Here is a 15390-nt window from a genome sequence, read left to right on the forward strand (position 1 = left end):
CGGCTTAACCCGGCTCACGCTTGGCTGGAATTGGACAGATGGCGGTTCAGAACATTGTGGAGCCATCTAGCCAAAGTGTGTGCAGTTGTACTTTGCATTGAGGAACGTTACAGAGATGGATGTGTAGATCTTTGCAGTGTAAAAAACTTGTTGATTGCTTTGCATGGCCACTTAGAACAAACCCTCCGCTAATTATTGTTAACGTGAACAGCACGTGCAGACTGGGTGCTGCTTGGAGAACAAATGACACATTTCCACCAAGTGATACCGTCACCGTGTGGTTTGGATTAGGTCAACTTTGATCAGGTTTGTGTTTCCGCTGTGGGGTGTGGAGGCGGATCACCGCAGCAGTAATTCACAATGAATTCAAACCAAGAAAATAGAATGATCCTGAACATAAAACACTTCTCATTTTTGGAAAAAACATTATCTTAAAGTTAGCATCACAAGGCCTCCTCACTTTTTTGAGTTGGTTTCTATGCCCAGGTCTTAGAAAAGTCTTAGATTTGAGTGTATAAATATTTTTTAATTTGTGCATACGTACAGCACCAAATGACCCGTAAATGAACGTAACACTTGGTGGAAACAAGGATTTAAACCGTGTTTACATGACAACAGCCTAGTTTTTGCATTGGTAACTCGTTACTCAACACAGCTGTCAAAACAATCTCCTTATGAGCTGACAGCTTAGCTTAAAACATGGCAATATGCATGCATGGTCAGTTGTTGGTGTCCAAAGTGCGCCCTGGGGTATTTTTGTAGTTTCTGTATATGAAACCTGTTTACAATCTTCTAAATACAGTTTTGAACATTATTAGAGCCCTCTAGACATGAACTAACACCCCTACAGTCACCTTTACAGTCATATTAACCAATATAGGAGACAAAATAAGACTAAAAAGCAATTTTCTGGTCTCTTTATATTGATCCCAGCAGCAAAATACCAAAAATTTCGATGTGTAAGTTGCATCGGTGAATATATTGATATATTGTGGCATGCACCATTTGTTTTTATTTGACAGGAGCCAATTATGAGATATGAAAAACTCACAATGAGCTTGCCAACCCAACTGACTCACATTGTCTTCTTAAAAAAAGTAAACTCATCACACAGCAACTTAACACCCAAAAGGTACCTAGGAAATATACATTACATGTACCAGTATGAGTTTAACATAACAAGCAGCAGCTATTTTAAAATCTACACACAATACCTTTCTGCCAGAAGAGCAGTTAATTGGAGGACAAATTCCATAGATAGAGGGAGGCTGACGTCATTGCAGGACCCCAATTAATGCATTTCACAAGTGCAATACCTTATGGGAAAATTTTGAAATGTTTTTTTTCCCACTTTAAACTCACAGTGGTACATGTTTGTATATTTATGAGGTACGCTGTTAGGCTGTGTGATGAATTTAGTGTTCTTAGTAGGAGGACACCATGAGTCAAATACTAAAAATAAATACTTGCTATGTTTTCAAAACACTGACGTTTGTGTATTCAGGCCTCATCAACACTGTTGTCATGGAAACGCACGGTCAAAATGTCACTAATTTGCTCACTAAAAGTGGTCATTGCTATTTAATGGCTGGGGCTTGTGCTGGATCTGGGATGCTGGATGCGTTGATATCTAACGGTAACTGAGGAGATGGCAGGCTTCTGTACACGTTCACACTTCTCTTTACGTTGTGTTCACAGTGTTTTCATACTTTTAGAGTGTTCCATTTTTGCACCATACTTGAGATATTAACCTTACCCCTACCTTATCTCTCTCCCCCCTCACTCTAACCAACCTTGTGATGGGCTGTTTTGATTTCTCTTCCACCACACCCACTCCCCACACTATCCAATCCACTTCCTGTTGCACTGCATGATGGGCAGGCTCAATATTGTGCATGACCCCTGCAGCCGGCGTTGGTAGGTTCCAGTTCTCCTTCTTCAGTTCTGTGTGACTTCCTGTCTTTGTTTCTCGCATGCGGCGTCAAGCGACTCACCAGTTTAGCGTAAAGCTGTGTGTTAGTTCAATGTTTGTGTTTGACACTTATTACATTTTACGGTAGACAAATATTGAAATGTTACAATTTTTATGTATTTTTATTTATTTTTTATTTAATTATTATTATTTTTTTTTATTATTTTTTATTTATTTATTTATTTATTTATAATTTCTATTTATTGGATTTAAATTGAACTGATTTTAATGTTGCTGTTTTTTCTGTGTTGCTTCACCAAATATACTGTACTCTCATGCTTGTTCTCAACCTGGCTTCTGGCTGGTTAACCTTAGAGTGCCATCACACACCGAGGGATTTCAATTTAAACTTGCCCCCCCCTTATCACCTCTGCTGGATTGATGACTGAATATCATGTGACTTCACAAGATCTCATATCACATCAAGCGAACAAACTCTAGAATTTTTTCCGACCTCAAATACATTCCCATGCATGCATGTCCGTCTTCCTCATTTCCAAAGGAGTTCACTCTATGCATTGGTTTCAGCACCTTGGCACATTTGTTCCAATAGAACAACGGCATGAATGGAGTGAGCCCTGTTTTCAGTCATACAGTCTCGGTGGGTGGAGGCAGGGCCTTTAGAATACACACAGAGTGCAGAAGAGTGTAACATAGTAGAAATATTAGTAGATTGCAATATATTCTCATATATTTTGGATTAAAATCCAATCTTTTCTCATTCTCATTTATCGTTTATCATCTTGCCCACAATATTGATACTTTCTTGTAGTCCCTGCAAACAACACTACACTTATTTTATAATACTGTACTGTATTTTGCTTCTGAAAGATGAGGGCTAAATTACTCATTTCAGTGCGTTTGCTTTTTGTTCGAACCCTAAGATGTGGAGGCATTGAGTACCAAAAATGGTTTATTAAACAAAGGGTGTCCAAAACGTGGAAAAGGCTTAAAATCAAAAGACACACATTTCATATTTCATTTGTGTACTGCCATAGTCAACTACAGCCAAATTTTAATGTGACTATAAAATATCTAAATTTATATGCAACAGAAATCTTTCATGTGTTTTTTTATTATTCAGTATGGTATTGACCATTATCGATGGAAAGCTAGTTCGGAAGTAGTTGATGTTGTTGTTTTTCTTTTCAATGCACACTGATGACCATTTCAACCATTTCTGCCAAACGGAGAATCGGACTGAATTTGAGCTCCATTTGAAACTCCATGGATGAATTCTTTCAGGTCACAGGTCAAATCAGGACATTTTTCACTTATGTTTTAAACAGTTAATGACATTAGCACAAGACTCCCATTGATTTTTATGAATATGTCAGACAAAAGATTTATGTGAAAAAATGTAACATATTTAACGGCAGACAGAGGCACAGTGTAGCGTCCCCACAGAATCACATCCTGTCATAACTTTATTGTGACCTTCCAACACCAAATATGTATCTCCAACTCACAAACGGACAAGTAAAATTTGGTAGTTATACACGCTAAGCATATAATTTTGTCATTTATCAAAATTGTCATATTTCAGTCATAGTTGAAAGTGGTGATTAATCATGATTAATTCATTTGAAAGCTGACTCATCTGCTTAAAATTGACTGGCCTAAGGTTTGACTTGTAAAAATGTAAAATCGGTTTATGCCAAAGCAAGAATTCAGTTAAATCATTGAAGTCAAAGATCAATTACCGTATTTTCTGGACTATAAATCGCTCCGGAGTATAAGTCGCATAAGGCCAAAAATGCATAATTAGATAGAAAAAAACATACATAAGTTTATGTAGGGTAATTTATTTTCCAAATTACTTGACCAAAACTGACATTACATCCTATTGGAAGGCAAGTTGTAACAATAAAAGAATAGAGAACAGGCTGAATAGGTGTAAGATATGCTAACACAATGCTTATTCAGCTACACAAAAAATAAACATAAACACAAAAGGTGTCCAGTGTTTATGTAACATAAACAGTTTTTCATTTATAAGTCGCTCTGGAGTATAAGTCGCAGGAACAGCCAACCAAGTGCGACTTACAGTCCGGAAAATACGGTAGTTTGTTTGAGCACATGTCACCATTATCATTACCAGGGTTCTTCAAGATTCTGCATTTTTTAATTTTTTTTTAGGCAAGAATCGTGTTGACTGAAACAATAATGCTAAATTATCGTATTTTCTGGAGTATAAGTCGCACTGGAGTATAAGTCGCATTTGACCAAAACAGACATTACATATCTTGGAAGGCAAGTTGTAACAATAAAAGAATATAGATGTAAGATATGCTAACACAATGCTTATTCAGCTACACAAAAAATAAACATGAACACAAAAGGTGTCCACTGCTTATGCAACATAAACTGTTATTTCATTTCGAAGTCGCTCTGGAGTATAAGTTGCAGGAACAGCCAACCAAGTGTGATTTACAGTCCGGAAAATACGCTAGCTGTGGTAAAAAGTGACGCTGGTTCTTTTCAGTGTTAAGTTAACCTTCTTTGAAACATTATTTAGTTCCATATTAGACTTGCATTGATTTTTGAGCCATAACCAACACAAGTTATACACATTACATATAATATCAAGTACACAGTACATATAATATCAAATCGCCATCATTTCATCACCTCTTTCATGGTCTGACTTTTCAAACTAAAACATCATCTTAGAGCGACACTGTATTGATCATAGCATAGGCTAATGCTAATGACCGGGACTACATATGGTAGCTATGTAAAGCTAATAGCTTTTGTATGTAGCAGAGAGGTGAAAGGGATCTAGTTAAATTGAATCCCTTGAGGTCTTCCACCCCCCCCCCCAAGTTATGTATGTGTGTGTGTATGTGGCTACACTCTACTCCTCTGTGTATTTTTGCTTACATGATTCTCCCCCTCCCCCAAAAAGTTCCCATGATGCACGGTGGTACTCCAGTCACTGTGTCTGCAGCCACCACATCTGCCACAAGCGTTCCCTTCGCAACTGCCTCCACCAATCAGGTTTGCACCTCAACCGCCTCTCTTTCTCTTTCTCTTTCTCTCTCACTGCACCTGCACACCTGGAGTGGGTGGGGTTGCGAAATAAGTGGTACTCCCTCTTGTTGGCCTACACCTAAGAGTCCAACGTGTGTATACTGTAGTACTTTCCAAACGCTCCTTGGATTCTCTTTCCTTCTTGACAAATGGTGTTTATTGAATATGTGTGTCCTCGTTGTAACTCCCATTTTTGTCCTTTCCCATTTTGAGGACTCTTCCTTATCAAAGTTGACTACCAACGAATACATGCAATTGGTATGTATGAGGTAGTTATTTTTACCCCCCCTTACCCCCCCTTGTACATTCACCATATCCGCACAGCTCATGCAACAAGCTGCTATCTGTGCCCTTTGGTGCTTGGCTTTTTTTTTTTTTCTCCTTCTTTGATTTTTTTTATTTTGAATTTTTTTCCGCCGCTGCTTTCCAGCACGCAGCTTTACCATGTGACCCGTGTCTTTTAGAAAAGGAAACAAATCAACTATGATTCTTATGGGCACATTCTAGTCACAGTCTTTATAATAAGGCTTCAGTTTTCTGCATTATTCTGTGGAGGTGTGCAGGTCAACAACATGGAGGACTTGTTAGATTTGCATGGGGGGGGGGGCACTCACTGACCTTTCACCCCCTTGACCCTGCTCTCCCCCCTCCTTCTCCATGCTTTCCAGAGGTGCCGCAAGTGTAGACTAATAGCTTTTGGACTTTTTTGCCATCTCTTGTTTTTCAGCTGATGTTACAAGATGTAAAAGTGTATTTTTAATAACGTCTATTTGTTGTCCGTCTGTTTTTCGGGTGTCCGTTTGATGACCTGTCTGCTTTTTACTCCCTCCCCCAGATTCCGATAATATCTGCAGATCATCTGAGTAGTCACAAGTACTTGACTCAAATGTAGTTCCTCTCAAGAACAGTGAGTCTCTATTCCAGTCCATTACATCAGGGGTGTCCAAAGTCCAGCCCGGATGCCATTGGTCATTTTTTATTGGCCGGTGGCTTATTCCAAAAAACAGTTAGAAGAAGACAGGGATAATATTAGTGTATTGCAATACATTGACATGTACTGTAGTTTTTAATTGTAAAAGTAAAGGTCAAAGGTGGTCGACCCAGCCTGTTCGTCAGCGTCTGGAGACCCCCCCATATCACAATATCATAAGTGTAGTCATGCAAACTTCATATCTAGAGGGCTGTACTGATGTTAAAAACTGTATTTACAAGGTTTTCTATTCTTTTAACAGTAAAAATATTGCATGTATTAATTCAACTTTGTGGAAATGTACTCATCACGGTTGTGTCAGGAACCGATTAACTGCGATAAATGAGGGATTACTGAACTGTTCGATTTGCATGTCACAAAATTCTGTAAAAATTAGTAGGCATTGTGTTTGGACAAAATGTTAATTTCGGCATACGTATAAGCGGCATCCAGTAAATTTAGAAAAGAAACCAGATCCAGATCCGTTTTGTCGGTATTTGTCATGGCTGGCACGAGTTCATGAGGACCAAGCAACTATGAAAAAACGCACAACAAGCTTGTCAACCAACGCATTGGAAATTGCATTGGTCATTACTCAATATGTGTCATCACACAGCAACTTAACACTCAAAAGGTATACCTAATAAATATACAAACATGTACCAATACAATTTTAAAATACAGAATTTTTTTTTACATTTTCCCATAATGTATTTTGTTTGAGCAAAACCAGAGGAGCACAGAGGGAAGCTAACGTCATTGCAGCACCACATTATGCATTTTATTTTAAACTGGTATTGGTACATGTTTGTATATTTCTGGGTTATAACTTTTGAATGTTAAGTTGCTGTGTGATGTATTACGTGTTCTTTGTAAAAATTTGACCTGCAGGTTCCGATGGTTAGACAAGCTCTTTGTGAGTGCACTAATAGCTCGTATTGGCTATTGCCAAAGTTACCGTTTACTCACTGAATCTCAAGCCGCACAGTATTTAAAGAATTTGTAGTAGTTTTGAAGAAAAGGAGGCGTCACACAGAATTTACAGTATGTTTTTTGAGTACTAGTTCGGGCACCTTTTACACACCAGCACTGTTTCAAATATACTGATTTGGCACTGTATGGTAAAATATGTAAACGATACCCAACCTTAACAAGCAATGGGATGTCATAAGGGAAAATGTTTCATGTCAATCAAATGAGACGTCATATGTTAACCGTGATTTGAAGTACTGAAGATGAGGAACATCACAGGAACATCACAGTTCCCTTTTCCCGTATCCGGCCCTAAAGGGAAAAAGTTTGGACACCCCTGCATTACATTAACCCTCCTCTTGTGTTGGGGTCGGCACCGACCTGTTTTACATTTTAATTCATAAAAAGAATCACATAACATTTGTTTATTGCATCAAGGCTTTTTGATTTTGTCAGGAAACTCTATTTCAACAAAATAAAACCAAAAAAAATTTTTTTACTACATTTTAAAATGGTCTGGTGGAAATTATGACCACTGTATTGTTAGGGTCGGTTTCGACCCGGTTATAATAATATGACTATAAAGCATTTTGAGCCACAACTGAAATCATAAGTGTAGAATTAGCCAACACAATGACAACCAGCTCCTCTTCTCATCATGGAAGCTTCAGGGGATTCTCATTTTGACCGCTTTTCCAGTATACCAGCAGAAAAACAAGGTCCAGACATGTGAGGTGAATTCACTAATTTGACTGATGGCTGATTTCACATTTACAATTTGGATCATGGAAAGAATGGCAAGAAGTACAGTGAACCAAGATCTGGACCTGTTCTGCTTTTTCATTTCACTTTATACTAAAGTTCTGTTGCTGAAAACAATAACTTTTTTTTTTTTTACCTTTTCTTGACATTAATATATATGGGTCAAAATTCAACCCAACACCATAGATGTTTCTTTAGTGATTAATACTAAAATGAGAACATAAATAAAACGAATTGATTTAAGAGATATGTTCTATATCCCTCAGTAATAGCCAGGTAACAAAAGAATTAAATTTATGAATATGATTCTTTTGAGGTTCATGTAACCATTTTTGGAAATTGAAATGGAGGGGTATAGTGACAAAAAAAGGCCTCCATGCCCACACCAAAAGTATTAAAAGCAACATTTTCATGGATGAGGAAGCCTAAGAAGGTAACCAAGACATGAGAAGCAAATTTGATGGTAACTTATTGTTTTTAGTGTATTTTATAGATGATTTAATACATGGGTCAAAACCGACCCGTTACCAGAAAGCTAACACAAGAGGAAGGTTAAAGTATTTTTTTTTTGGTTCAAAAAACAATCTCCCTCTTGGTGTTCCTTGTTCTTACGTCCATCCTGTTTCTCCTCTTTCAGATCAAATGAATGTGTGCTGGCACCGTCCAAGCCAAAACAGTTCAGCCTTTATTTACATAACCTTCAGAATGTCGAGCAACGGGGACGAGGAGGGTCTCATCACATATGGAAACATCGAGGGTGGCATCTTCCCATGCGTGTGTTTAAAAAAAAAAGAAAAAGAAAAAGAAGACAGAAAGGAAGAAAAAACTTGTGAGAGGAGAGGAGGACATCATGGTGCACAGCGGGTCACATCACACCTCTGTATCTTTAAATTGGTTCTAATTGTATTTTACTGGATGCACAAAAGGTCAAAGAGTGCACCTCTGGTACGTTCCTCGACCGATTTTATTTTATATTCCTTTTTCTTTTGAAACAATCAGCCATATTTCATCGTTTACAAAAATGCACCTTGAATTTGAATTGAGAAAGGCACAGCGATTTAAAAAAAAACAAAACAACGATTAGTGCAGTATTGTGTGTACAGCTACTAGTCAAACTAGATGTGGATGGATGGATGAATACAGGAGGGTGGCGGGGAAGGGACATATGAATGTTTGTGGGTAAACCAACATAGTACCTGTGTACCTTGAAAGCACAGCCAGGCTAGCTCTTCTTAGCTCTTCTCACCTTGTCATGTGCCATGGAGGCCATACAGCTCAAACCCGAGTGTTGTCTCAGCAGTGTTATTTGTTTACCAGGTGTATGTCATTTTTTAAAAAGGCTCTTAATGTTGTTTTCATTTCTGATTTAAAAAAAAAAATCATTTTAGAAGTGGGTTTTTTGCTAATTTTTAATGTGTTTTTAAAAAAAATCTTTTATTACTTTTCATAGACTAGTGCTGTTTTTTTTTTTTTGTTAAGGTGTCACTCAAGTCCATTGACTCTAAAGGCCGTTGAAGAGGAAGGTGAAGCTTGTTTTACCTTGTTGTTCCTCTTCTAAAGAGGCTCCACTCTGGAAGAAGCACTGAGCCGCGTGCTTATTGCTGATTGCTCATAAGACACAAAGAAAGACACAAGGTCTGTTAGGTCATTGTAACCAAAAAAAAAAAAAGTACACTTGAATGATTGTTTGTCTGCGTTAGATTTCAACCAAGCAGCCCAAATTTCAAACTTCACTTTTAAGACAGCGGTTCCCGACCTTTTATATTACCAAAATAAAGTCATAAGAAACTTTTTGGATGAAAAAAAGCCCAAATTATTCATGTAACATTATGTTTTAGGTCATTTTTTGCCAGCGTTAATCAGTTTGTTTGTGTTAAAATAACTACAAATTTCCGATTGGATTTGGATGAAATTTTCAGGAATTGTTGCAATGGGATATATGGAAGAACCGATTAATTTTTGTGGATGAGTCGGAATCCAGGAATTTTTGAATGGATCCTATAAAACATTGTGACATAGGACCATTTTTGGCATTTGTGAATGTAATTCCACAAAAAATGGTCACATCACTTGGGAAAAAAAATTAGGGACTAATATCAGAGACTGATCCAAAGACTGTCATAACTCTTATCAATAACTCTAATTTTTGTTTTGTAAAAGCAATAAAACAACTAAAGTTGTGAAATTTAGCAAAAAAAATAAAACAAAAAAAATGTAATATAAAGAGTCGTAATGTTACGAGAATGAAGTTGTAAATTTACAAGAAAAACATTTTTGCTAGAAAACACTTGTAGCGAAATGACCTTTTTCGTATAAATTTCCAACTTTATTCTCATAATGTTACGACTTTTTTCTTGTAAATTTACGAAAATAGTCATAAATTCATGAGAAAAAATCTTAATAATAGGAGAACAAAATTGGAAATTTACAAGAAAAAATCGTAAGTTTCAAAAAAAAATGTTGTAACGGAACATTTTGTTTTCGTAAATTTACGACTTTATTTTTGTTCATTCATTCATTTTCTACCGTTTGTCCCTATGAGGGTCGCAGGGGTGCTGGAGCCTATCCCAGCTGTCTTCAGGTGAGAGGCGGGGTACATCCTGGACTGGTACCCGAGTACCTGGAGAAAACCCATGCATGCACAGGGAGAACATACCTGCGCGCTAACCACTCACCCGCCGTGCAGCCACATTATTTTTGTAATATTAAGATTTTTTTCTTTCTTTTTGAACCTTTTTTATTCTCGTAAATTCATACTATGATTTTTACGATTTGTTGGCATTTGTGCATGTAACACCACAAATGGTCACATCACTTGGAAAAAAAAATACAGGACAAGTTCTACAGGTTCTACAAAATATCAAAGACCGATCCAAAGACTGTCATAACTCTTATCACTATTCTTTGTTTTTTAAAAACGATAAAACGACTAAAGTTGTGAAATTATGGTGAAAAAATAAAACCAAAAAACTTGTACTATAAAGAGTATAAAAAATTTCCGTTTTTTTTCTCTTAACTTTTTTTTTGTTGTAATATTATGACTTTATTGTCTATGCAGTTTTATTCCCGTAAGGTTCCGCGTTTTTTATCGCAACTGGATGACCTTTTCCTTGTAACTTTTCAATGTTTTTTCCCTTTTTGCTGTAGCCCTTAAACTCCTTTATGCAAATCCAACACGAAGAAGGCGCCAAATTTGACCCAAAAACCCTTTGGGTCGGGAACCCTTGCCTTAAGAGGAAACGCGACAGAGGTGACTTTAAAAATGCTCAAAGCCAAACCGACGTGGAAGCGCATCTCTCACTGAGGAATGGGCTTTTTTATGTTCTTCTTCTTTTCATTTGAATTCATTCAACAGTTTTACGTCCCTGTTGTGGTCCCACAGAGGTGTGTTGCGCGTCTTTAGCGATTGTATCGTACCTAACAAAGCCTTAGATTACCACGAATGGGTCACGGCCCGTACTTGTCAATCACCATGCAGGTAAAGAGCACCAATGATGTTTTCTAGTTACTTAGTCACATGTCGCTTATTATATAATAAGAGTAAGAATAATAATATGTTTGTGCTTTTTCTCTTTCTCTGTGTAACAATTATTCTCTTAAAAACCATCAAGCTTTTAATATGTACTACTTAAGGATTTGAATCTATTTGAGATGCATAGTTGTAGATGTTTTTTTCTTTTTTTTGTTTTGCCTTACTATATTACTATATTACTTGACAACATCGATATAGCCGTTGTAGATTTTTGAGGTTAACTTTGTTGTTTTCAAACCATATACATGATAAACATTCACTTCATTCATACAGCTGGATGTCTTTTTCAGTTACATTACATATTTGTTTTTGGGGTTTTTTGATATGAGGAATTTGTTGTGAAAAGAAGAACCATTTTCCTTGTCGCCATAATATAGTTTTAGGGTAAACATTGTTTTCTACTGTATCCATTTCAAAAAGAATATGTCGTTTTTGTTGGAAATATTTCTTCAGTTTGCCCTGAATGTCAGGCCAAAATGAGCAGTTGAGATTTTTGGGGTTATTTGGATATATTGGATCATTTGTGATGTTTTGTTCTTTGTTTGTTTTGGGTCGGTGGGTGGTGAGATTCGGAGCAAGAACGTTAAAAGACTTTTCCCTGCTGGTGAAGTCAGAAATGCTGCAGATGATGAGTTCGAACCTAAGGGACGAAGGTTGTGACTTTTTTGCACTTCTGTATATAGTCAAATGAACAGAGACAAATGTGTATCATATTGAGATATTATTTTGAATAAAGAAAAAAAAGATCTATAATTATAAGGAATTTTGTTAGATTAATTTAAATTCATAAATAAATTAGAAGACCAGCTAAAATTGCTTGCAAAGAAGGGCACTACTTTCTCGGCTACGACGGGAGTTTTAGGGCCACGTTGAAAAAAGAAAAACAAACAGATTTCAAGAATAAAGTTGTAAATTTACAAGACCATAGCAGAAAAATAGCAGGTGAGCGTGGCAAGCCCTCACTTATTTACCACTTTTTTCCTCTACATTTATGAATTCATTCTCATAATATTACTTTTTTGTAATTGTATGAATAAAGTCATACATTTTTGTGAAAAAAAATTTAATATTCCGAAATTAAAAGTGGAAATGTACGAGAAAAAAGTTTTAATGTTACGACAATAAAGTCGTAAATTTAGAAAAAAGAACAAAAATTGTAAGTTCACAAGAAAAAATGTCGGAACTATATTTTTTCTCGTAAATTTACGATGTTATAAATTTAAGATTTTTTTCCTTTGCAATAATATGACTTTATTCTTGTAATATTACAACCTTTTTTTCTTCATATTACAACTTTTTTCTTGTAAATGTACAACTTTATTCTAGTAAGTTTCAGACTTTTTTCTTTATTTTTTTCTAATTTTTTTATTTAACTTAATTCTATTATTAGGACTTTTTTTTCTCATAAATTTACGACTTTTTTCTTGTAACATTAAGACTTTATTCTCGTAATATTATGACTTTTGTTTCTTATAAATTGACTTTATTCTCATAAATGTACAACTTTATTCTAGTAAGTTTCAGACTTTTTTCTTCTCAATTTCCACCTTTTTTCTTTATTTTTTTCTCTTTTTTTTAATTTAACTTGATTCTACTATAAGGACTTTTTTTCTCATAAATTGACGACTTTTTTCCTGTAACATTAAGACTTTATTATTGTAATATTATGACTTTTGTTTCTTATAAATTGACTTTATTCTCGTAAATGTACAACTTTACTAGCGCAATACTATGACTTCATTCTCGTAAATTTGTGACTTTATTTCCGTAAATGTACAAATTTTCTTTATTCTCGTACATTAATGACATTTTTCTCATAAATGTACAACTTCATTCTTGTACTATTGCAACTTTTTTATCGTAAATGTACAACTGTATTCTCGTAATATTACGACTTTTTTCTCATAAATTTACAACTTTATTTTGAAATCTCAGATTACGTTTTTGAAAATATTTTTATGTGGCCCTAAAACTCCGTCGTACTTTGCCGATGCGTTCAGAGAAAGCTATGCGCTATTTTCTCTTCTTTTATCAGTGGTTAGTTCTGCCTGGGAATGTTTTAGGGGAATAATGACGCCCCTTTTTGTCCTGCTTAATCTTCCCCTTCAAATGATTACATTATGTCATTTGTCGGTCACATCGCTGCTCCCGCTCCATACAACAAAAATGTATTCCATTCTGATTTGACTGCATGTAAAAACCACAAAGGCATAGATAGTCGACAATAACCCGTACAGTAGATCACATCCACAGTCAGGAGAGAAATAACACTTGTGTGATCAAATAGTTTCCGAGCGAATGTTATTAAAGAAAAAAAACACTCGTCCTTCAACCCAAATACTTCTGCAGAGCCATAAATACTGTCAGCAAGTTGCTTATCAACGCTGTGCACCCAGCAGGTGAAGACGTGCTCCACACCAAATGCACATTTAGGCCAATTCCAGTCATTAAAACAAACGTGAATGTAAAGCGGCTGCTGTATCGTTTGCTATCGAACCAAAGCATCAGATTCTCCAAAAAAAACACATAAACTCACATAAAGTCACTTTCTTCCCTGCTGGGGGCACATGGATGCTTTTTTGTTTGTTTGGATCGCTTTTTACTTGGAAGTGCAACTACCGCTTACATGTTTGCTAACAGTTGCCACACGATGATGTCTGATTTGTTTATGCACATTTTGATTGTTGCCATATTTGACTCTTTGTTGTATGGATGACAAAAAAATCGAAATAAAAAACAATATTTGATTTGCTCATGCAAGAGTTTGATGCCTTTTTGGTCAAAGTGGTTGGTTTTGTGACATTATTTGGTGAAGTATTACAACTTCATGTGTTGTACTTGTGAGAGTGTTAAGGCGGCCTGTGGCACATTGTAAAAAAAAATCTAATTTAACAAGAAACCTTAAAAACAGCAACAAAAGTGGAGAACAAAACAGCAGTCATTTTATAATAGTAATAACTATTTTTTTATGTTGAACGGCATAATTTTACGAGAATAACATTGTTTTAGGAGTATAATGTTGAAATATTGAAGAAGAGACATTATTTTTGTCTCAGAAGATTTTTTTATTGGCATGAAACACAGGAAATTTAAAAACAGCAGCAAAAATTTAAAAATCTGCACTCATTTTACAAGAATACAGTCTAAATATTAACAGAAAAATGTAATATAACAAGAAAAGGGTAATTTCATTATGGAAAATAGCTCCATTCTAGAGAGCATAAAGTTGAAATATCAAAGAAAAAAAAATAACAAAATGAATACTGCTGTAATTTGGGGGGAAAGTAGGTTATGAAAAATGTTCTGTTACAAGAATTAAGTCAAAATATGACAATAAAGTCATCGAGTTAAACTATCGAGTTGTGGCAAAAAGCAATAATAAAAGTTTTAAAAAAAAATAATATTGTGGGAATAAAGTCATAACATTGCAAGAGGAGACTATCAGGTTGTGGCAATAAGTAATAATAAAAGTTTAAAAAATAATATTGTGAGAATAAAGTCATAACGTTACAAAATTAACAAAAAATATTTCAAAAGAAAGTTGAAATTTAAAAAGGGGAAAGAAAAGAGCCAACTTCACACTAAAAATAGGCTTTTTTTATCTATATCACAAAGCTGACATGTAGTTTTTTTAAATTGAAATATATATATAACTTTTTAGCATATCCACATGTGTTGCTTGACATAATATCAAAGTGACCTTTGCATCCTTTCAACACTCACTGTGTGGATACCTCTGGTATAGAGCCTGACGTTATCATTTAAGCAGTCTTTAAATATTGTCACACAATCGAACAAAACTAATATAAATGAAAGATCGGTTACTGGGTATCGGCTTTTCTGTCGACTGTTGATGACGCGCTCCACAACGCGACAAGCATGCTACCTCGGTTATAGCATGTCTGCGGTGTGCAATTATGTCCGTGTTTGGGTTTTGGGTGGTAAATGTGTGTAAGCGATGGTTTTATAAGACGTTGCCAGTTGACGTTGCGCAAGCCCAACACGACGAAAGGACGGCAGCCATGACGCTGGTTCTTTTAATTATCACGGCGGTAGCTTGGCGTAGCATCGACACCGCACAGCCGTCAAAAGCCTTGGGCAAAAAGTCGCACTTCCGGCCTTCACAATTAAAGCAGTGCGCGTTGTCGG

General features: G+C 35.9%; 1 protein-coding gene across 17 annotated transcripts in view; it reads left to right on the plus strand.

Moving 5' to 3' along the window:
* mbnl1 (muscleblind-like splicing regulator 1) overlaps positions 1-9591 on the plus strand; it is a 47525-nt gene extending 37934 nt beyond the window's left edge. For 4 of the 17 annotated variants that reach the window (XM_058069064.2, XM_058069073.2, XM_058069065.2 and 1 more), the window contains 5 exons: positions 1882-1917; positions 4881-4972; positions 5219-5263; positions 5841-5912; positions 8347-8756. In XM_058069064.2, coding sequence (XP_057925047.2) covers positions 1882-1917; positions 4881-4972; positions 5219-5263; positions 5841-5897 — 230 coding nt within the window. In that variant the 3' untranslated portion in view covers positions 5898-5912; positions 8347-8756. Of the gene's footprint in view, positions 1-1881; positions 1918-4880; positions 4973-5218; positions 5264-5840; positions 5913-8346; positions 8757-9188 lie in introns of those variants that run through there. The other 13 variants (XM_058069070.2, XM_078791624.1, XM_058069074.2 and 10 more) reach the window with 7 other exon arrangements.
* Positions 9592-15390: the final 5799 nt, after the last annotated feature.

The sequence above is a fragment of the Doryrhamphus excisus genome, linkage group LG6, assembly GCF_037039965.1.
Source record: "Doryrhamphus excisus strain RoL-2023G ecotype Guam linkage group LG6, RoL_Dexc_Guam_v1.1, whole genome shotgun sequence".
Taxonomy (NCBI): Eukaryota; Metazoa; Chordata; class Actinopteri; order Syngnathiformes; family Syngnathidae; genus Doryrhamphus; species Doryrhamphus excisus.